General features: G+C 43.1%; 1 protein-coding gene across 6 annotated transcripts in view; it reads left to right on the top strand.

Moving 5' to 3' along the window:
• Positions 1-22,450, top strand: part of HHAT (hedgehog acyltransferase) — a 346,103-nt gene that overhangs the window by 228,106 nt on the left and 95,547 nt on the right. For 5 of the 6 annotated variants that reach the window (XM_072831173.1, XM_072831169.1, XM_072831174.1 and 2 more), the window contains one exon: positions 11,640-11,841. In XM_072831173.1, coding sequence (XP_072687274.1) covers positions 11,640-11,841 — 202 coding nt within the window. The remainder of the gene's footprint in view (positions 1-11,639; positions 11,842-22,450) is intronic. The other variant, XM_072831170.1, reaches the window with a different exon arrangement.

The raw sequence follows: 22,450 nt of genomic DNA, 5'->3' as shown, positions 1-22,450 counted from the left end.
GTTCCTAGAGAGTGCAAGAGATGCTGGAGAGAACACCAAAAGTTCTGCAGCTGTGCTGGAGGCAGCCACATGTGCAGCTACTGGTGCTGAGGAAGAGAACAGCCACCAACCCACCAGCCAGGGCTGTATGTTAGTGAGAGGAGCAGAAGGGACCTCAGGCTGGGGAGACCTTTTAGCCAGTGTGAGTTGGGAGTCCTCTTTGATATCCAATGTGTTGTTGAGATTTCCATCGCTCCAGCAAACTCGTCACTCAAGAGCTAGAACACGGTACACTGACGTGACTGAGAATCACAGTACTGGGACTCCAAGTGGAGGTCACTAAGACAAAGCCCTTGAGTTCAACCTGAATCCAGGGGTCTTGTCGTGACCGACACAGTGGGAAAGTGTGGCAGACATGAAGACAACCAGATGCCTGGAATATTGATCCCACAGTTGAACTCAAAGATAGATTGGTTGCCCCTTATACTAGCCCTCTCTAGCATCCCCCTAGATGGTTCTTGGCTCCAGTCTTCATAAGAGGCATTGGTATTTAAAGCCCATGGCTCATCTTAGCATCTCCATGCTCTACAGTATGGGCAGCAAACCCTCTCTCCTGTGGGATTCCAGAAATTCCTTCTAGGAGAAGAGAGAATGTTCTGGAAGTAGGTTCCCTGTCTTCTAGCCTTGACCATGGAATGGAAAAAGGGTCTGTCTGTTGGGCTCTCAAAATAAACCTCCTCATCTATGCCACCTAAGGTAAAGATCATGAACTCAGTCGGCTACTTTCTGCCCTACACCTTGTGTTTGGGCACATGACTCAGATCGATTTGTGTTTCTTCCATGCTCTTTCCTTTCTTATCAGGAAGGCTGATGGTGTTGGAAGCCCAGGCTTTCTGGACTGGTTACTGGGCCTTAGATTTGTGTTAGTGGATGTAGCCTGGACAGATGAGGCTCCATAGGCATATAGGAGCTCCAAGGGGATACTATTGCTCCTTGGCTCCCACGAAATGGCTCCTCTTGGGAGCTGCTCTTATCTATAGTTTCACTGGCCGTAGTGTTGGATGGTAGGACCGTCCGTGATGTGGGAGGGAAGATCTGAGAACAGCACCTTCTTTCATTTGCACCCCAGTTGCCTCTCTGCTTTTCCAGACTCAAGACCTGGTTTCTCTCTGCAGCCACATTAGCCCCTTGTGGCTGAGTACTACTTGATTACTCCTCATTTTCTCTGCCCACCTTTCTCAGGAGGAAGGTAAAAGTCAAGCACAGTACTCTCCAACCCATATAACTTCTTTCCTCATCTTGACCACACTGAAAAGGAGCCTGGGGAGCAAGTAAAATGCCGTTCTTACAGTCCACTTCTTTCCTCAATCCCCAGGATGGGACTGCTTTGCAACACGGATTACCGTGTTAATATCCAGGTCCACGCCTGACATCTGTGGATTTCTTATGATTTTACTGCATGAATGGTGGCGTTTTTAATCTACAGAACACTCTGCCTTTTGTAACACACGTTGAATGTCACTCTTAGACTGTCTCTGTGAAATGCCAGCTCTTAAAATATTAATCTCTAATGTGCACTCAAGAGTTCATTCAATTACCATGGGATCTTTCGAATAAGCAGTGTCATCTGGGCAGCCTCTCACTGCATTAAGGGAAAAATGCTTATTGGGGCATTGTTTTCCGGGCATGAGACGATGTTCTTGCTTTGTTTCCGTAAATGTTGTGCTAGCGTGGTTGTGTTGGATGCTGCTACAGATTTATTGCCATTCGTACCCAAACCCAAGCATTATCAGTTTTCCTTTCCAGAGCCCAGCCTTAAAAGGTATCATGCCTGATAGGGATTATGGATCATAATTATGATAAATGAGAGACAGTTGAAACAGTTCTGTCAGAGCTGATTTGTCAGAGTGCTGACTTCAGTCCAGAGAGGGAGTAGCCTCATTATTACTACCAGCAGCCATTTTGCTTTGATTATTTTTTGAAAATCACTCCGGTGCCTGAGACCTTTCTTTTTCTTCTTCCTGAAAACAGTCTCAAATCGCATTGTTTTTAAAATGGTGCCTGTGTGATATCCGCTGGCATTTTTTCTTCCACTTTTCTCCTTTCTGAGCATTAAGCCCCATGTATGGCCACCCCAGATGAGCATTTTTATTACCAATGGGCTGTTACTCTTTAAGAAGGTCAAGAATATAAGTGTCTGAATTGGCAAAGAAGATAGATTGGTGGGTGGAAATTTGCTACCAGGAAAGGATTCATCACCTTGACTCAGGATTCCCTGCAGGCTTCCTTCAGATAACCCTTTCCTCATGCATTTCACATTAATTCACAAGTTAGCTTTATGGCAGCAGGGAGGTGGAGAAATGGGAAACTCAGAAGCATAAGCTCATAATTCAGGCAGTCCATGTCTTGAAAATCCATTAGAAAAGATAGATCCTCTCTTTTTAGCAGAAACCAGTAGCAAAACAGCATGCCATTTTGATTGATCATTCTAGAACATTCATGTTCTAAGCTATAGAGACCTCACCCCCTAGTTCTCCATTAGCCCTTTTCTTGATTGTAAACCAAGGCCCAGGGAAGGAACCAGCACTGAAGTCCATGACTGTGACTTACCCATCCAGACTCCCACCCTTCTCTATGCTCTAAGGTAGAGTGTATGGGCTCGTTCATTAATCTACTTCCTACAGTGGTCTTGACCCTTCAGCTCAGTACTTCTCTTATAGCCAAAATATGCGTTGGACTTGGAAGTGACATTCATGACAGAGGAAGAGATATTATCAAAAAGTTGAAGGATTAAAGCCACGCTCCTGTTGGCCTCGAGAACACCCTCCTCTCACAGATACCTAACACTGATGGGCATGTCCGTGGTTTTATTTGAAGCTTTTAAAGTTAACACCACAAATCTTAAACCTCCCAATTTGGGTGCTTTAATTTTAAAAACATTCAACACATTGGGGCACCTGGGTTGCTCAATTGGTTAAGTGTCCCAACTCTTGGTTTCGGCTCAGGTCACCATCTCAGGGTTGTGAGATCGAGCCCAGCATTGGGCTCCAAGCTCAGTGTGGAGTCTGCTTGAGTTTCTCTCTCCCTGTCCCTCTGCACCCCCCTCTAAAAATCTTTTTTAAAAAACCATTTAACACTGAAGTTTTGCTTTTTGGTTAAATCTCCCTTTTCTTTTGGGTAGCTCTGGCAGCTTCCTGGGGAAGTTGGAGTTGGCACACGTTCCACTTCTCAGTCCCTGCCAACTGTCCCCTGGCTCAGGCCACCTCCTGTTGGTATCTGTGATTTAGTCTGACTTTTTAAATGTTACTCTGCAAAACCCACAGCACCTTAGAGGACAGTGTGGCAGCAGACGTGAATGATGACATTTACTTATGAAGCCATACATTCTAACTGGAGAATCATCTTTTGTTTAGAGAGTACAGTCAAAGAAAAGAAGAAATGGAAGGAAGGTGAATCAGGGAAATGAGGAGGATGAAGGAAAGAAGGAAGTTAGTTGGTCAGGACTTAGTGAGCACCCCTGAATTCAGAGTCAACAAGTCTAAGGAAATTAGGCCACGGTGAATACATGAATTCTGAAGAGATGGAGAATCCGAGGGCCACCAGCATTCTGTGAGATTGGCAGGGGAAATTTTCCTTGATGTGAATGTTGAACCCATTTTGAAAATGGGTGACAGTGATAGCCAGGGGTCTTCCGTGGTGGGGGAAAGGCTGGCATGGTCAGAGGGCCCAGACTTATATGAGAATGAAGTTCACTGGCTGGAGTGGGAAATCTATTTTGGAAACTCAGAAGGTGGCGTTGGTGGCAGAGGAGGGAGCCAATTGGAGAATGACTTTGTAAAATCCAAACAGGTAGGTTTTAGTTTAGGACATAATACGATGGGAATCCATTGTAGGCAGGACTCCTTGAAGACAAGGACTTGGCTGCCATTGTCAGACACTATGCTCCCCAAGGACACAGAAGTTGCAACTTCTTTTCCTTAGCTGTTAATTTTTGTTTTGGCCTGAATAACCAACCAACTGGACTTTATGTGTAAGATATACCGTGTTGCTATGGGAATATAGACTATGTACCAGCCAGGGCCGTGGGCCCTGCCTCTGTGGGGCCCTGTCTAACACGACTGTCTCCAAATCATTACACCATAAACCCAGATGGAGAATGAAATGCTTCATCCGTCCGTTAGGTATTTCTTTATTGCACTTGTCTTCAGAGCACTTTGTTCTAGAGACCCTCAAGGCATTGTACTAATGCAGCAACTTTTGGGTTGTACAAGTTCATTTTTATAGTGAACATTACCCTAACAGTCATGATCCATAAGTTAGAAGATTACACCAGCAGGGTGGCACTGGATAGGATGCAGGTGAGAGGCAGAGACCAAAAGGAAGCATATGAGAGAACTAGAACAATTGCTTATGAGAGGAGTCATGTGCCCGGGACTGTTGTAATTTTGATCCAGGGCTTGAGATACGCTGATGAAGCAAAAGTGGGGAAATGTGTTAGGAGCGGAGGAAGATGGCATCTTTCCCCTCAACCCTTTCCCTGCAACTGTGAGATGGAGAATCCTACAGACCCACACCATGCAGACATCTGGGTTTGCCCCTTCTCGTCTGACTTTCCATACACCCCTCCTTTTCATCTGGCCCAGGGAAGCTTATAGATGCTTTTAGCATCCTCTTGGGAGGAAGGTGGGGAGACAGGCAGGCAGCCAGGAGATCTTGGTGGTTATTAAACTGAGGCTCAAGAACCTTTTTATTAGTGATTAGACTCAGCTCCATAGCACTAAAGAGTATAAAATCCCACTCTGTCTCCTCTGCTCAAATCTCCAAAGAATCTCTTTTATATTGTGTTTATTTATAACCCAAAATAGACATAGGCCCCAGAGCCAAGGCTTCAATGTGCTTATAAGCAGAAGAGGAGTGGAAACTCCATGGAGGGAAATAGCATGTACCCCTGTCTGTGGTCACCTCCACCTGGGCCTTTACTTCCTCCATTTGTGACTGGAAGTTAGTTTTGAAGTATTGCATGTTGTTTTAGTTCCAGTCTGAGAATTGTAGTGCTGCAAAGACTCCTGTATTACAGAGGCTTGAACTTTCTGGAGCGTTACCAGGCTGCTTTAAACTGGTTGAATAAGTAAACTATAAAAGCCACTTTCTTTAAGCCCTGCCCACCCAGTAGTCACCCATTATAGGGAAAGAATTTGGTCAGGTGGCTCTTGTTCTTGGTAGGTCAAGGGGGAGCTGAGTGGAAGGCCAGCAGTGATTTGAAAGTGAAATGTTGGTGATGGACCAAGTTGTAGGGGCCACTGTACCCTGACACACCCACATACCCTCTACAGGTTCCTCTAGCCAATGTCAGATGTTTGCAGAACAGACGACCTCCATCTGGGCTAGCTATAAGCAACAGGTCTGCATGGGGGGATGTTGAATCTACAGTTTAGACCCTCAAGCACCAAGCAACTTGGTTCTGATCACGGCATATTTTAGTCTAATGGTTTTAAGTAAAGAACATCTCTGAGCAAGCAGGACAGAGGTGTTGGCACCTTCAAATACTTATAGAATGGGATCCCTGGGCGGCGCAGTGGTTTAGCGCCTGCCTTTGGCCCAGGGCGCGATCCTGGAGACCTGGGATCGAATCCCACGTCGGGTTCCCGGTGCATGGAGCCTGCTTCTCCCTCTGCCTGTGTCTCTGCCTCTCTCCGTCTCTCTCTGACTATCATAAATAAATAAAAATTAAAAAAAAATAAAATAAATGCCATCATCTTTAAAAAAAAAAAACAAATACTTATAGAAGATAGAGGAAAGGCATCTGATTATTATGACAATGGCGTTTCGTTTTTTCCTGAATGCAAGTGCAGTGCTGCTGGCTCATTATTAGTAAGCATGCATCCTCCTATTCATATGGGGTGTTGACATCTCCAAACTCCTTACACATAGATTGTTTCCTCTGATCTTCATAGCAGCTCACACCCAAAGAAGGTTTTAGTGCTTCCAGAGTATGGTCAACGTACACACTTATGCTTAGCAGGCCAGACTGACAAGCTCAAGGTTATAGAGATTGGTAAGTGGCAGAGCAGGACCAAGGACACATCTCCAGGTGGCCAGCACAGGTCTCCTAAACCCAGTTTGCTGCGGTTGGTACTTGGACTGTGTTCTGCTGATGAGGAAGGCTGGGCTGAGCCATTCATTCTCTTGTCAACTGCTTCCACAGGGAGGAGGTAGAGATCTGGGGGACCTAGAGTTTGGGTTTTAGTCTGTGAAGGTAGAGCTGAATGCTTCTCTAGGATAGACGCTAGAAGCTTGAGTTTATCAGCACAGCACCCCAACCCACTCAGCTACTGACTTTGTGGAACGAAAAGATTAATTTAAAAAAAAATGTTGGCATCTAATTACATGAACCTGGAAGTTTAAATGTAGACTAAATATAGCTGGAGTTTAATCTCTATTTTATAAATTCTGCAATGTTCTGTTGCCAAATAGGACATAGCATTTTTTAATAAGCAATTTTTTCAGAGTTGCATATAAAACTTACAGCCAGCATCTCTCAGTAAAAGAGCTGAGAATTAGCCCATATCAAAATGTGCCCTCTGCTTTGAAAGTGGACCTCTTTTAGCCTTCTGGAGATGATAAAGTCTAGAGTTGCCCATTAACCAACTGCTGGTTTTTACTTATTAAAATTCCATTATGATCTGTACTGGACAGAGTGATTTCTTTACTGCGTGCATCTTCTTTAGAAAGCTTTTTTATAAGCAGATCTATAGCTTCCTTTGTGAGAGCTAAACACGAGGTCCTTGTCCACTACCTAGATTGGGCTATGGGAGAGAAAACACAAATATGGGCCAGGGTCAGGCCAGGGTCAGGTCAGGGATTATTGCCCTGGAGCTGAGTTTAGGAGAGCCTGGCCAGCTCTGCAAAAATCTCTAAGCAGGAGCCCCTCTTAGAGCCCAGGTGAAGCCAAGGTGAGGTCACCTCACCAACAAGGTAACACAACCAGAAGTCTTGCCCTTCCCCACTACTAAAGGGTCTAGTCTTTACAAGTTAGTACTTGTCATCTGTGAGGTCTCCTGAAGTTAAGACAGGTCTAGTGGTTTGGAGTCACATGGTTTTGATTCTGATAGGGGAAGGGGGATTACAAAGTGTACAGAGACTTCAGGGTCCTTCAAGTGTCTGTATTCTTTAGGAATGGGTGTCCTCTGAAGTTTCTCCCAGTAACTGGGGCACGACCCTACAATCCCCCTTTAGTTCCTAATTACTGTGGCATGGTAACAATTTATCACAGGCTTAAAAGCTGTTGAAGGCTATGAAAATTATGTTGCTAGGTACATAGATACTGTTGAATAGGAACTATGTAATAACATATGCACATGTGTGTACACACATCACACATCTAGCACTTCCAGAAAGAAGCTGACAACTTAGTCGAAATGACAATGTAATAGAGAAGACATCTTTTGATGAGTAACTGTTCAGTCAGGGGTACAAACAGTAGGTGCTCTGGGTTAAATCGAGAGTGGGAATATTCAAGAGACTTCTGGAAGGAGATAGAAAATCAGCTAAATTTTTAGGCTGAATAGGAGTTGGAAAACCAGAGAGGCTGGAGGGTGTGAACATGGTAGGACCAAAGGCGTGGAGGTGCAAAAGCCCCATTTGTTCAGGATTTCATGATTTGCCAAGAGAACCAGTGGAAAGTAAAGATGGAAAAATATGGTAGAGCTGGAAAGGATGTGAGCCACTGCCTGCCCCAGCCCTGCCAAGCAATAGGTAATTGAAGACTGGGACCCTGCAATCCCACCTCGCCTCATTCCACGGATGAGTAACACCAAGGCATTCGTTATCCTAGGTCCCTTATCCTCTTACCCCAAGGGGGTCTGGGATTAGTCCTCAGCAAAGAGTTTGAAGGTAACATGCCAGGCTGAGGAGCTGTTGTGTAGGTCCTGGGAAAAGGGAGTGTTGTGGTTTTAGGATGAATGTCTTTACCACATGGATTCTCCGCATCCCTCCCCCCATCTGTAGGATGCTATTTCACGGTGGATCTGAGAGAGATGCACATCTTCTTCTCCTTTCACATACTCAGCAACAGCCCCCCAGCCCCCGCCAACCATTGACTTCTTAAACCCCACTTCTTTTGTAGTCAGACATCTGCAGGATGCCAGCCTGGTCAGGATAGCACGTATTATCTGCTTGTGGGACAGAAGGAAACTCATTAGTCTGTTTAAAATTTGTACTTACACCTCTGGAGTTCTGGCCCAGTGCTCCTTGGCCCAAGCTCCTTTGTAAATACTAAGCATCTTTCTCCCCAGCAAGATTCCTTCCCTACAAAGGACATTTCTTCAGTTAGTAAAATGCTGGTGAATGTTTTTGTGGAGGCACCTTTGAAGATTTGGTTAAATAAGAGGAACATATCACCAAGAAATGCTTCTTTTACCCACCCCCCCAAAAAAAGGCATAATAAGTCATAGGTCTTGGAGTTCTGAAACCAGAGCATTCTAGGTTCAGATTTCACCTCTCCTGCATGTATACCAGGCCTAGTCATTAGTTCCTTGCTAGGTTGTTGTAATGATTAGAAGTAGTATACATAAAGCATCTGGCTCACGGACACTAAGTAAAGGGCAGACGTTATTAATAACATCTCCATTTTATAGAAGTTCCTCCTCGTGAGTTGGGGGTTTGCTATGTTGTGCTGATTCCGTGAGATGGTTTTAAATTAAGAAGGCGGCTGCGGGTGGATGCTAACTCCTTCAAGCAGCATTCTCTGCAAGCAGTGACCACATGAGGCTGCCTGGCAGGGGCAGGCCCTGTGCAGACTCAAGCTCACAGTCACTGACAAGAAAAATCTTTTTATTTTTTACTTTGCTGAGAAGGTGATACTGAAAGCTTTCTTCCTTTGGGAAATCAATTTCACTGTGCTGTGGATCTCGGGAAGTGGGGTCATACTACTGCTTTTCTAAAAGAGAGACATATTTCTGTTTTTATTAATCACGGAGCTGACACAAGACTGGTAGGATTTGTAAAAGAAAATAACTTGTTTACTCTCCTTTTTGATGCACCCTCTGCCTTCCAGAAGTTAGGAGTGAAGAAGGGATTTTTATAATCTCCCAGTCCGGAAGCCATACCCTCTTTAGGCTTAAAATAAGCAGCCTCGTGTCCTTGGAGCCCTGCTGTATCTGAATTTCAGGAATAAAAGGAATTCTCAGATTTGTGTCGGCTGTCATTTGGAAGGCAAAGTTACAAAGCCCACTATTGCCAAGAGTCCCTAAAATAGCCGTGCATGTAATTATGGGGCTAGACACTGCCTTGTCAGAAGCGTGAGAACGTGTCCTTTGAGTTGAATCCATTGGTGTGGATGGTGAGAGGCTTTTATTCTACGCTGGATTTCCTGACATGTAGAGCGCAGCTCACCTTCACATAGTGAGATGCAATAAAAAGGTCAACAAGAAATAGTTATGTTGGGTGAGAAGAGTGTTGGTATTAATGTTACCTGGTTTTATAAAATTATGTGCACAGTTTCTGTCAACAGTAGCCATTCCTCCTACTTCTGAATTTGAACACCTGTTTCCCTCTCTCCCTCCCTCTACCCCCCTACATATTTACATATATATGCATCTGTATTTATATCTGTCTACATCTATATCTGCATCTGCATGCGACCTTCTTACACACACCATTGTACGAAGTGAAGTGCAGCCTCGTGGAGTGCCGTGGTGGGGCAGCAGCTCCCTCCACGCAGGTGGGAGGCTGTAGAGAATTGGGGCCCAGTTTTTGCTTCTGCTGAGTGTTCTGCACCAATAACCAAGCCGCCTCTAGGGGGCAGCAGAACATCAACGAAAACTACCGCGCCTGGGGTTGTCAGGCTTTTCTGGCTCCTTGTCCAGGCGCTTCTAGGTCCAGGATGCAGCAGCCAACCTCCTCCCCCCTTTCCCAGCAGAATGAATCCTCTTGGGCTTGCCCAGCTAGGGTCCGCTTGCCTCCACTCATTTCCTTCTTCAGACTCTTACACTCTCCTCGTCTACTTTATACCATGTCATCGAGCTTAATGCCAGGACACGTTTGCTATTGTTTCACAAACAGCTATACCTGTCCTTTTTGGCAGGAACAATGTTTTTATATCTCTGTGTTTCCCATAATGCCAGGCCTGCCCCAGAGGCTGCAGTAAATGCTTGACAGCAGATGGAGAATCCGGTAATCTGTAGTGAGTGCTTGATACATTTTTGCTAATTTAGTTGTCAAGATGGTCTTGTTCTTGCACAAGAGAAGGCATTTGATTTGCTTCACCTATTTCTGAAATGGCTACCTTCCCACGTGCTTTCTGGTTTGTTTTAGATGGGAGTGTAAGATGTAGGTGTAGTGGAAAGCATTAACTTTGGTGCCACAGTTGCAGGTGTGCATCGAGGCTCTTCCCCTTCCTGGTCATGTGCCTTGCTCAAGTTCACTCCTCAGCCTCGGTTTTCTCACCTACAAAATGGGCCTGTTTAAGCTGATCATATAATTTTACCTAAACTGGGGCACATTTGAGAGTGAAGGAGGATATTTAAAAATACCTATCCTATAGTTTTTTAAAAAAATATTTATTGACTGAGGAGTGGTTTCCATTTTTATTTTTTTTTTGACTTGTCTGTAAAATTAGTCTATTCAAAAATGGTTCTCAAAATAACATTCCCTACAAAATAGTAAGATAATATATAAACAGGACAGATTGTAAACTGGTTGGCACGCTGGAACAGCAGGTGTAAACCATATGGTGCTTCAAGGAATCGAACCAAGCTATGTGTGTAAAGTGTGTAGTGCTGTGCCTGGAACACACTACGTATCCAGGAAATGATGATTACATTTTTCCTTCCTGGAAGAAGGTTGGACAAAAAAGCACTCACCATAGACCAGCGGCCTATGGAGTTTTTTAAAAGGCTGCTGCCAGGAGGATATGCTCCTACCTCTCCAGATTCTACCGGGCCAAGGTGTGAATTTTGTCCAACCCCAGCTGGGAAATACCCATTGAAGAAGATGGTCCCACTTATATGTAGTCAGATGGCTGCCTCAGCAGTGGAGAGCATGTCCCCGGGACGCTGTGCATTTTGGTTAATAATCTGGTTGACCTGTGAACCCAGAACTCTTCTCTTCACTTGTGAAGTCACTACTCCTTCTGGGCACCTTGCCTGGAAAGCTGCTGGAGCAACGGGTCTTGGCAACCATGTTCTGTACCCAGCTCCTGTTATTTAGGAGCTTGATTGTGCTCAAATATTGGGCTTACCATAAACATAATAGTTTGAGCTGTAAAATATATACCTGTCTTGAAGGTTGGTGTCCCCATGTAACTGGAAGCTTAATTGCCGTTCTGTGCTTGGGTTTCCAGGGTTGGGCACACCCCTTTTAGCAACTGTAAATTTATGACTCCTCACCTTGCCTCGCGTAAGTGTTATTTTGCTCTGGTAATGAGAGCTGTGGAGCCTGTGTGTGCTCCTGTGACCCAAAGCCCCTCAGAACCGAGGCTTGTGTTTCTGCTGGTTTCTCGTGTGTTGGAGAATTCAAGGAGTGCTCTTTGGCCTCCTGGAGTTAGGGAAGGATCTTCACGTGGTCACTCTCAATGTGTGACAGGAGAATCAAGGGCAGGTGCAGGTGGTAGTGAAGGGACAGCCCACTGCATGGCTCCTAATAGCTTCTTCTTTCTCTAGGTATGTGTACATTCCGGTAGGCGGGTCCCAGCATGGCCTGCTGGGGACACTGTTTTCCACCGCTGTGACGTTTGCATTTGTGAGCTTCTGGCATGGTGGCTATGACTACCTCTGGTGCTGGGCAGCACTCAACTGGCTGGGAGTCACCGTGGAGAATGTAGTCCAGAGGCTTGTGCGAACCCCGTGCATCCAGGACAGCGTGGTGAGCAGGGTCCTTGCTCCTTTGGTGGGGGACAGCTGAGCTAGGTGGGTTAGGTTTGGGAAGGAAAGTGGTCATCAGATTTCACCCCCAATGTGGGCCATTCCTGCCAGATTGATTCAAAGAGCATGTGCCCAGAGGTAGCAGGTTTTTTTTTCACATAAGTGTTTTAACTCTAAAAGCAATGCATGCCTATCATATAAAACTAAGAAGATTCACCCAAGAGGAAAAGAAAAATACCTCTTCAACAAAAGCCATTACTCACAACTATTCTAACTTTTTTTTCTTTATGCACACATGTATAATATTTAAAACAAATGCTATTATTCCAGAGATATAATTATATCGGCACTGCCTTTCTATGTCACCAAACCCATTTCTAACAACCCATTTTAATGGCTACGTAGAATTCTATTATGTGGCTATGCCATCATTTATTTCATTAATCTCCTGCTATTGGCAATCATGTCATTCAAATTTTTTGCAGTTGTCAATCAAAATTGAGATGAGTATCATAACCAGGATGAATTCTCGTATGTAAAATTGCTAACTTAAAGGTTTTTCTCACCTTTTTTGCGGGCATACTGCTTAACTCTTCCTTACCTGCCGTGCAGACAAGGTGTGCAAATTTACATTCCTACCAACAAGTGCATGAGGATGCCCTTGCCAATACTGAGTAGTCAGCACTACTGTATTTTTAATATTGGCTAATTTTATAGGGATTGTTACTATCGCATAAAAAACAGCTAAGTGCTTAAGACACATTCCAATTCCACAGGAAAATGATTTGGAAAATGAGGCACTTTACACACATATTTTACACAGATGTTTAACATAGAAGAAGTGATATACAGTGTATTAGAATCTTGTAGGAAATCATCAGTTCTGAATATGCAGCAGTATTCTGATAACCCCGAAAAAAGTGGCTAAAAAGAAATATGCTGTCATCAGTGTTCACGGCAGGCAATAAAACACAAGAAATCTACTGAGCAGTGATTAATGTGCCTAAACTCCCCCAGTATATGGAACTAACGCAAATATATTTCAGAAACCCAACACCACCAAATAGAATACGTTTGGGTTTTTTCTTATATAGTTATAGCAAAAGTGGACAGTTATTTCAATAAAAACTGACACAAAGCACATAGAAAAATAACACATCTAAAGGAATTTAAATATGCTCATGTATGTTTAAAGATAAATATTTTATTCAGTAGTAGTACCCAGCAATCAGCAGGAAAGAAATGTCAGTGAATCCTAATAGAGAATGGAATTTCAGTGAAAGTCATGGTGTTGGAACCCAAAGAAAAACCATAAAAGGTGGTAGCATCAAGGTTTCAATCTCTGTCTTCAAATCTGAAAGTCTTTCACACTGAAACCCAATTATGATCTGTGAAAGCCAGAGAATTCTTTCCAGCGTAGGCTAAGGCCCTGTAACACATCTCCCTGCTCCTTCACAAAGGGTCTAAAATTAACCTTGAACTTAATGCTACACACTGCTCTGTAGATTGTGAGCCATGGCTTATGTTATTGATGAATTTTAAAAGTCCAAAGTTAAAGGAGTAACCCAAACCGTGCTGTGTAGCCTATGGCTTGTTAATTTTGGTTAAAAATGAAGACACTTACAGGATGAAGCACTTGAATGTCTACTCTGCTTTTTCACAGCTCATTCTAGGCCCCTCACATGTTTACCTCATTTGAGCTCCCGTCCACAAGTCAGACACCTAAGTGTGTGGTAATTTTTGAGTATGCAGTTTTTGGTAAGATGTATGCCTTGTGTATATTATGAATGTGGTATATAGTAGGCATATTTACTGCGCAAGAACATATTTTGTAAAACCTGTTATATCACCTTCCATCCTGACAGCTTGGGCGTTGGTTATGGCTGTGTAGATGAAGAGCTCCTTAAGTATGAGATCAGGATTCCATTGCTATTTCTATCCCCAATGGTTAGCTCAGTGTCTGAGTTAGCCACAGTGTTAAGTCAGTGCACAGTTGGGTTGATTCTTTAGTTGTTCTTCCACTTGTCCACCCAGAGACTACTCCCTACCCCACCCCACCCAATTACTCTGTTTCTTACACAGTTCAGCATAGATCCTGGTTTCTTTCAGAAAAATAGGACTGGCATTCCAGATTTGTGGGACCTTTTGAATAAACTGTTTCCCCACCTTGGTTACTCTCCTTCCCCCTCTTTTCATGAATCCAGTCCCCATTCTTTTGTCAAAATCCAAATGAAGACTTAGTGCCTCCTTAGTACCTAAATTCCTCTGACGTTAATTTCCACAATTGATCTGATAGTATCCTTACAATATGAGTTTACCCACTGGCTGCTCATACACTCTCTCCATGGCTTTCATCCTTCATCTGCTTTTTTTTGTTTTTTTTTTTTTTTTGTTTTTTTTTGTTTTTTTTTTAAAGATAGATTGGAAGATACCTGAGGATGGTCATATCTTTTCCTGTATCTTTTTCATCTTCATCCTCAAAGCTTTGTCTCAAGCACAAAGTACACTAGGATGTCTCAGTGTTGATAGAATGGCAGTTGAACATTCATCAGAAGATTAATCAGAGCCAAGTGTTGTAGGAGGCCTTCTGATGTTCTAGGCAGGGCTGTCCAATCGAACCTTCTGCAGGAAAGGAAATGACCAATACAGGAGTCACAAACCACATTGAGCCCTTGAAATGTGGCTAGTGTTACCAAGAAACTTTTTAAATTTATGTAGTTTTAATTAATTTGAATCTAAGCAGTTGCCATGTGGCCAGGGGCTTCCATTTTGAGCACTGCAATTCTAGAACATACCTCCATCTAGAAAAAAATTAAAAGAATGTAGAGTGTGACTATAATTTTAAGTGATGTTCATTAATAATGCGGTACCTTGTATATCCAATGGCTACTGAACTGTTCCTCTCGTGTATGTCACGGATATCTCAAACTGAACTCATGTACCCCTCCCTGAATAATTCCACCTAGCTCCTGATTTCCTCTAGCATTCTCTATTTCTAGAAAAGTCATCCTCTATCTACTCAAGGCCAAAACCATCAAGTTTCCCTTTGTACTCTCTCCTCCTCAGTTCTACCTGTATGATCTATATTTTATTTCCTAGGTAGTTCTTAATTTTTAAAAATTGTTTCCATTTCTGCTAACTCACCCTAATCTAACTCTTCTTATTTCTTGCCTGGTCTACCAAATAGTTTCTAACTAGTCTCCCTGCCTCCATGTTTGCCTTCTTCGATTCATTAGCCTCATAGGGCTGAGTGATGTTTCTCAATAAAAACCTAACCATATTGTTATCCTTCTTAAAATCCTCAGTGGTATCCCATTATTTTAGGACCAAGCCCACAATATTTAAGAGGACCCATGAGGCTCTCTGCCTGGTCTTGAAACGTCTCCCTATCCTCTCTGCTCCCACCCCCCCCACACACACACACTTCCCACTCTGTTTTTCCTTCTCTTCATTCGCACGCTTGGCCCCTCTAGCCTCTGCTCCCCACCCCCCCACACACACACAGGCTTGCCCATCTCCTAGGATGCTCTCTCTCTTCTCCCTCCACCTCTGTTCATCCTTCAGATGGCAGTTTGAGTGACACCTTGTTTGTGTGTCTCATGTTGACCCTGCTGCCCACCCCCCCCCCCAAGTCAGTCAGGTCCTGATTAATAACTCATCTTGGGCACCTTGTAGGTGATCTCTTCTGTTGTACTTACCATAGTTGCAGTGAAATAGTTTTATGCAATAACTTGCTTAATCCTTATCTCTTTCACTGAGCTGTAAGCCTCATGAAGTCAGAGATGTTTCCTTGGCATGTATCACAATACCTGGCACAGAGTCAGCAGGCAGTAAATACTTGTTAAATGAATGAATGAAGATTTTCTGACTTCACTGAGGGCAGTATAAGAGGAAGTCGGCTCATATAGCTGCATGAAGACTATAGATTGACTATTGGAAGAACTTCCTAAGGCTGAGGCTTGTTGAGCATTACACAGGGAGATCAATTTTTTTTTTCCATAGCAACATAGATAGTAATTGATCTAGTGATGGCAAAATGCTATTTTAATGCTCAGTGAACAAAACATACATAGGAAAGAATGGGATGGGGAGGAATTAGCCTGTCTGGTACCCTGCTGCTTTATCGGAAGGGGCGGGGATTATTCCTTGTGGCTCACTGGGGCAGAGCTGTAGGAAGCTGACAAAAGGTACTTTCATGAAATTCCCAAGCCAGGTGGGCAAAGAGGAAAGAGGAGTGACTTCTGAAGCAACACGCTTTTTCTATGAGCACTCTCTTGGGGGGCTAGAATTTGTGTTCAGCATTGAAATCTTTTAATAAATGGAAACATTTTGAAGCATCGGTAGAATGACATTACTTCTTGCCAATTCTCTGTGTGTTCTCTCCTTTGAAGGAAGATACCTTCAGGCTGCTTGTCAGTTATTGCTACAAAAGGAGAATCGACATCTCAAGCAGTTCACCCACCCCAACCTCTGATGTTCTTTTCATTGAATAATTTCAATATGTCGTCCTCCCCCAGCCCTTGTCTCCTCTCTTTGCCCCTGAAAGTATCCTGTTGAGCTGATTTATATCGTTTCTGAAGCAGTAAAATTTCTATTTATAGACTTATTGAGGAAAGGTGCCTCCAGTGACAATCAGAGAGGGTCAGTCCAATGGTTCTGGGAGGGATCTGAGGCTCTTGGTGTGTCAGAAAGAGTGCAAAGACCATGGCTCTGTGGCGACATCCATTCAGTTTATCTGCTATATTGGTCAGTTTGACTTTGAAGACATAGGTACAAAAATCCCATGAGTTTGAGAGATCAGTCAATTTAAAATTGATCAGTCAATTGTTAAGAGTTATCGACATGATCCAACCAATGCTTACTTAGTTCTCTGGAATCCTAACCCACCAATTAGTAGGATATGCATGTCAGTTGGCCTGATAAGAAAAGCTTTCACTTGAGGTCAGTGACTCCAGCCCCAGCTAACTCACTGAAGGATTACAAAGCAAACTAGTCTAAGAAGAGTAGTTCTGTTTGACAATGACTCATGATCTATTTCTCTACTGCTTGGCTTGATTCAACAAATGGAGATCAAGTACTTATTTTAGATAAGCCATTTTCTCAAGACTGGAAGCCTTCCTAGAATTGGCTATTTAGGCAGAATCAGTCTGGTTCTTCATTTCTTAATTTGCTCACTTAGGGAAAAAACATTTTCAGTACCCTATGTGGGAGACACATTGCAGAGCCCTGGGGAACTCTGAGTGAAAGACATGGTCCCTCCCTCCTAATTCCCTCCTGATTCCTTTTCCCTTCCCTTCCCTCCTAATTCCTTTTCCCTTCCTCTCTCCTAATTCCTTTTCCCTTCCCTTCCCTCCCTCCCTTTCTTACCTTCTTCTCTCTCTCTCTCTTTCTCATTGCTTCAGTGCCTGTAGTGTACTAGTCTATCATTGTATAATGGTAGAGGCTATTATTAGTCAGTTCCCTCCAAGAACAAGGTACTTTGTGTAGCTTCTCAGGATAATCATCTTTGTGGTGTCTGCTTTGGAATAAAGAGGCAATAAAAGCATGGAATGAGAGCTTTTTCTCTATGAATAGTTAAGTGATCTGTATTTTAAAAAAAAAACAGTCTTTTTCTTCATAAACTTCATGAATACTGATTGGCCTAACCTTCCTAGGCATTGCTTAGAAGAAAGGTCCAGGGTAGAGATAGATATGTGGGAGCATGTAGGTATTTTGGAGCCCTGGATGTTTGAGACTTTCCAGAGAGAGTGTAGAAAGAGAAGAAAAGGTGGCGGCCCAGGACTGACTCTGAGGAACACCAACATTTAAAAGTTGGGTGGAAGAGAAGGGGCCAAAAGGAGGAGGAAAATCTAGACAGTGATTTCACAGAAACCAAGAAAAAGAGGGTATTTCAAGGAGGGAGTGGTCAATGGTGGTAATGCCATGGATAAGGTAAGGTGAGGTTAAAGAATGGTTATGTCTCCAGGCCCGGGTGCTAACAGTAGGAGGAAGGAGCCGTGAGGCATCTTCCCAGTTCCATAGGAGACCATGGCCCAGCTGGAGATGCAAGACATGTGCATATCAATTGAGGACCAGTGTAAGGCATTATGTACAGAGAGACCAGAATGAGTGACGGAGGCAGCCGATGTTCATGAGGCTTGGTGGTGAGTGTGAGCTAAGCTTTTAGGAATGGTTTATTTAAAGAGCTGGGCTTGAGTAGGACTCTGAAGAATGAAGAGTGGGGCTTGGATAGGTCAGTAGAGAGAAGACAGTCATTCCAGGTTGGGAGAATAGAACACGTACAGCCTGAAGTCAGGAATAGGGTTGCCATGGAGGTGAGGAGGCAGACATGATAGCGAGGGGTTATCATTCAGGAGAATGGAGGAAAGGAAGCTAGAGAACCAAATGGTTTCCCATAAAAGGGATTTGAATGCCAAACTTAGAAATATAGAAATGCAAACCATTTAACCAAACAGGAGAGCATTAAATTAACGTATTAATCCCACACATCAAATTAGCCTGTTGTGCCAGCTTGTTAGCACTCACCCGAGTCTCTCCGTCTGGAAAAAGCAATGCATGTTGTTGTGAACAGTGTGTTCCTTGGTGGATGATGACCTGTTGGTGCCCCCTCCACTGTCTCCCACTCCGAAGGATCATTAACGATGCAGGAAGCACACTGTGCAATTCACTGCTTACACATTTTCTTCTCTGTGGGAATCTGAACCTAAGCCTTAACCCCTCTGGTCTGTGAGGTGGAATGTGGTAAATAATTCCATCTTTTAGTCAAATAAGTTCAGCATTTTCACAGGTTCTTTTAAACTTGCCATTAGTGAGTCTGCTGTCTGGGAGAGAGAAGGCTTTGACTTAGAGCCAGTTTCCAGTTATTCATGGCCTGGTGAGCTTCCCCTCACCCCCACCCCGTGGTCTGGCCTGCTCTTGGACTTCTGTGGCCTTCCTCGCCCCTGTCAGGCTCAAGCAAGGAGAAAGCTGCCCTCTCATCATCTCTGCTGTCACGGCCCTCCTGATCTTTCTTCCTGCCAAGTGCACAGTGCAGTGTCTCCACCTTGGGAATTGTAACCTCGGGAAGGGATGTGAAGCCAAAGATGAGATCGATCACTTGAATGTCAGTGGTTGAAACGGGCTTTTTCAGGTGGCTTGTGGGATTAGATTTATTCCTCGAGGGTCCTCGATTCTTGCTTCTATAGCACAGATGAGTGGTGGCTACTCCACTCACAGCCTAGAGCCCAGCAACTCTCTGTAGATGAGCTAAGGAAACAGCAAAATCTTACTGTGTCCGTGCTGAAGCTTTGCATGTGTCTTTCCAAATCTGGCTCTCTTTTCCTCCCAGAAAACCCACTACTGGGGGTAGCTTGAGTTTCCAGTGTTCCTATTATCAATAGAATTGGTATCTATCAATAGAAAGATGAAATTAGCCCCTCTTTCCCCAAAATAATATGTGCATACTTAGTGCAACATATTTTTACAATATGTATTTATTTACAATGTGTATTTATGTATCGTGTACAATGAATATTATGTACATATGCTGTAACTGTGCATGGCATATATATGTAGTATATGTATATATATGTATATGTGATATATACATATATATGTGTATATATATGTTTGTGTGTGTTCATTTTTTAAAGCTCTGAGAAGTCAGAGATGTTCAGGACTTTCAAAATATCTCACATTCCTCCCAAGGCCTAGAAATAAACACTGCTTTAAAAAGCCTATGGAGCAGCTGCTGGCCTCATTTGAGATGAGCTGAGTTGGTATCAATGTACTTGTGATTGCCAGGATGTATTGAAACACACAGTTTAAGGGAGCTTTTGATTTTTCCTCTGGTCTCAACCCTATAGTCCACTCCCAGGAGGCTAGAGTAAGTGCTGGAATGGCCACTGTCTATCCGCTGAAGGGGTGGCAGGAAAGAGTATGATAAAAGTGCAGGACATCTATCAAGTTGACTATGCCACCGTGGAAAGTAATGATTTTGAAATAATTTCACTGTGAAGAAAGATGGAAAGGAATAAAGAATAATAGACATAACAAAAATTTATTTTTATTTGAAGATATGTTCAGACACAGAGAAGTGCATAGAAGGTTACACACTAAAATGCTAATGATGGTTATTAGCTTTTTACTGATTTGTGATACTATTTTCTTGGGTTTACTCATTTATAATTTCAGCCTTTTGTACAGCAGATATGTGTTGTTTCCTAATTAAAAGTTCTTGAGAGAAAAGGGAACAGGATGGATCCATCCTTAGGAGGCTTTGCTTAGCTGACAGTAAATGCTTGATTCGTGTTAGAAATGGAAGGACTAGACTCACATGGGGCTGTGGTAGCTGCCACTCTTTGCCAGGGAGGAAACTGTACCAGATCCTGCACCAGGATCTTTCACATTTGTTATTTTATTTAAGCATCACAACAACCATGCAGGGCAGGTGTTCCTTGTCTCCATTTTTACAGATGAGGGTGTGTGGTTTGTGTAGAAACACATGGTTAGTTCAATTAGAAAGGAGTTATACATAATTTATTCTAAGCTTCCTTGTTATCAGATAAGAGACGTCTGCTTTGATAAGCCTTATGCACTTATTCATTCACTTCTGCTCTTCTTGCTGCTTGTGTACATTTGGCATTAGATTTTTTTTTTTTTAACCAGCAAAAATGGGTTTCTTTGGGAATAACAGAGTTGCAATTCAAGACAAATAAGCTACGGCAAAACCATTTGACATTAGACTGACATTCCAGCTCTGAGTTCTTGGACAGCTTGTGTTTCAGTTGTGGCTTCACTCCTCTATCCTGTCTATGGAAAAATTGGTCCAAGTGAAGTGGGGATGCTCACAAAAGCACTACCCAATTATGTCATGTGGTTTCAATAGTAGCTTTGTAGGTAAGTACTATCATCATCCCTGCTTTTCAGTGGGAAAGAATGGAAACCCAGAAACTTTAAGAAATATGTGTTCATGGGTCAGAAGTCAGATCTTACTGCAAAGCTTCCTTGAGATAAATGAATCTTTGGTCTCCATTCCTCGTGCACATACGTCCTTCTCAGCAACAGCTTCTAATTCTCTTAGTTGTTTCTGACACCTGCCTCTGCCTTTCTAAAGCATATTCTCTTATTTCCTCACTTATGAATTGTAAATATTAACTGCCTCCTCCCTGAGGTTTTCGCATCTGAGACCCACTCCCGACTTCTTGTTCTAATATAATAGCATCTCTATTTTTGGCTTAAATCAACACTTGATGTTTACCTTATTACCACTATGTTAAGTGTAGCTCACTGCCAAGCCAGTAAATATACTATAATTGAATTTCCTTTTCAGTCAACTGTTTCCCCACCTCAGATTAAGAATCACCTTGCCTCTTTCTCTTTGACTCATAGTTTACTATCACCTCTTCTTTCCAAACTCCCCAGTAAAATTGAAAAATTCCTCAAGAGTGTTTTCCGTGTAGTCAGATGTGTTTCGTAGTATGTCTATCTCTTCTTTTCCTGGAGAACCTCTCCTGAAACCCTTCCATCCTCCTGTCCCATCTGGATCATTTCCCTTTAGATATGCGGTACAGACCTTGTGTTTCCCAAACTGTCTTTATTCTACCCTTACATTTGATTGCTTATCTGAGCATTGAATTTTAAGGTTGAAAGGTAATTCCTCCTAAAAAGTTTGCAGCTCTAATTTGCCTTCTAGTTTTTTGTTTTACTCTTGAGAAATGCCATTTTGTAATCTGTTTTTCTCTCCAAAAAGTTAATGAAAACATCTCTGGTATTATGAAATGCCACTGTACCTGCTGTCCCCAAGTTTAGAATCACTCTAATGCAGTTTATTGATTTAAAAACCCCCTGTTGTCACCTTTATTTATCATGGAGGGATGGGGGACAGAGAAAGGGGAAACCCCAGGGTCTGAATGCCCATTACCCAGATTTAAAAAAAATTTTTTTTCTTGTACCCAATGCTCATTATGTCACATGCCCTCCTTAAATGTCCATCATCCAGTTACCCCCTCCCCCACCCTCATACCTAGATTTTTAATCGACCCTCCTAGTTTCTTTCTCCATGGTTTACTGTTGCCATCTGTGGTATATGGTGCCTCTAATGGCTAGGCCTTCTGGGGATCTGGTGAATGAATGACTCTCCTTTCTTTGATATCTACTATCCAAGTGTCTCCGTGCTGCTAATTCCTTCATCTGCTTTCTATTTGACAAAAATGGATTGCTTATACTCACTTGCTTTTCACTTCTATTCCATTCCTTGCCTGTGGATTTATACCTTTTCAAATGTTTACTTGCTTTTTAATGGGGTTTTGAAGGGAGCAGAGATAGGTAATCTACTGTGTTTAACTGGATGTCAAGAACAGTTTTCTTTGCTGTTGGCCAAATCATTTTGGAATGCTTTACCTGTTCGTCAGTTTTAAAGATTTCATTTTATTTCTTTATTGTTTATTTGAGAGAGAGTGAGAGAGAGAGAACAAGAGAGAGAGTGCATGAGAGCACGAGCAGGGGAAGGGAGGGGCAGAAGAAGAGGGAGAAGCCAACCTCCAGCTGAACAAGGAGGCTGGCTTGGGGCTGGATCCCAGGACCCTGGGATCATGACCTGAGCCGAAGGCAGATGCTTAACTGACTGAGCC

This window comes from Canis lupus, chromosome 6 (assembly GCF_048164855.1).
Source record: "Canis lupus baileyi chromosome 6, mCanLup2.hap1, whole genome shotgun sequence".
NCBI classification, from domain to species: domain Eukaryota; kingdom Metazoa; phylum Chordata; class Mammalia; order Carnivora; family Canidae; genus Canis; species Canis lupus.
This window is presented reverse-complemented; position numbering and strand designations above follow the sequence as displayed.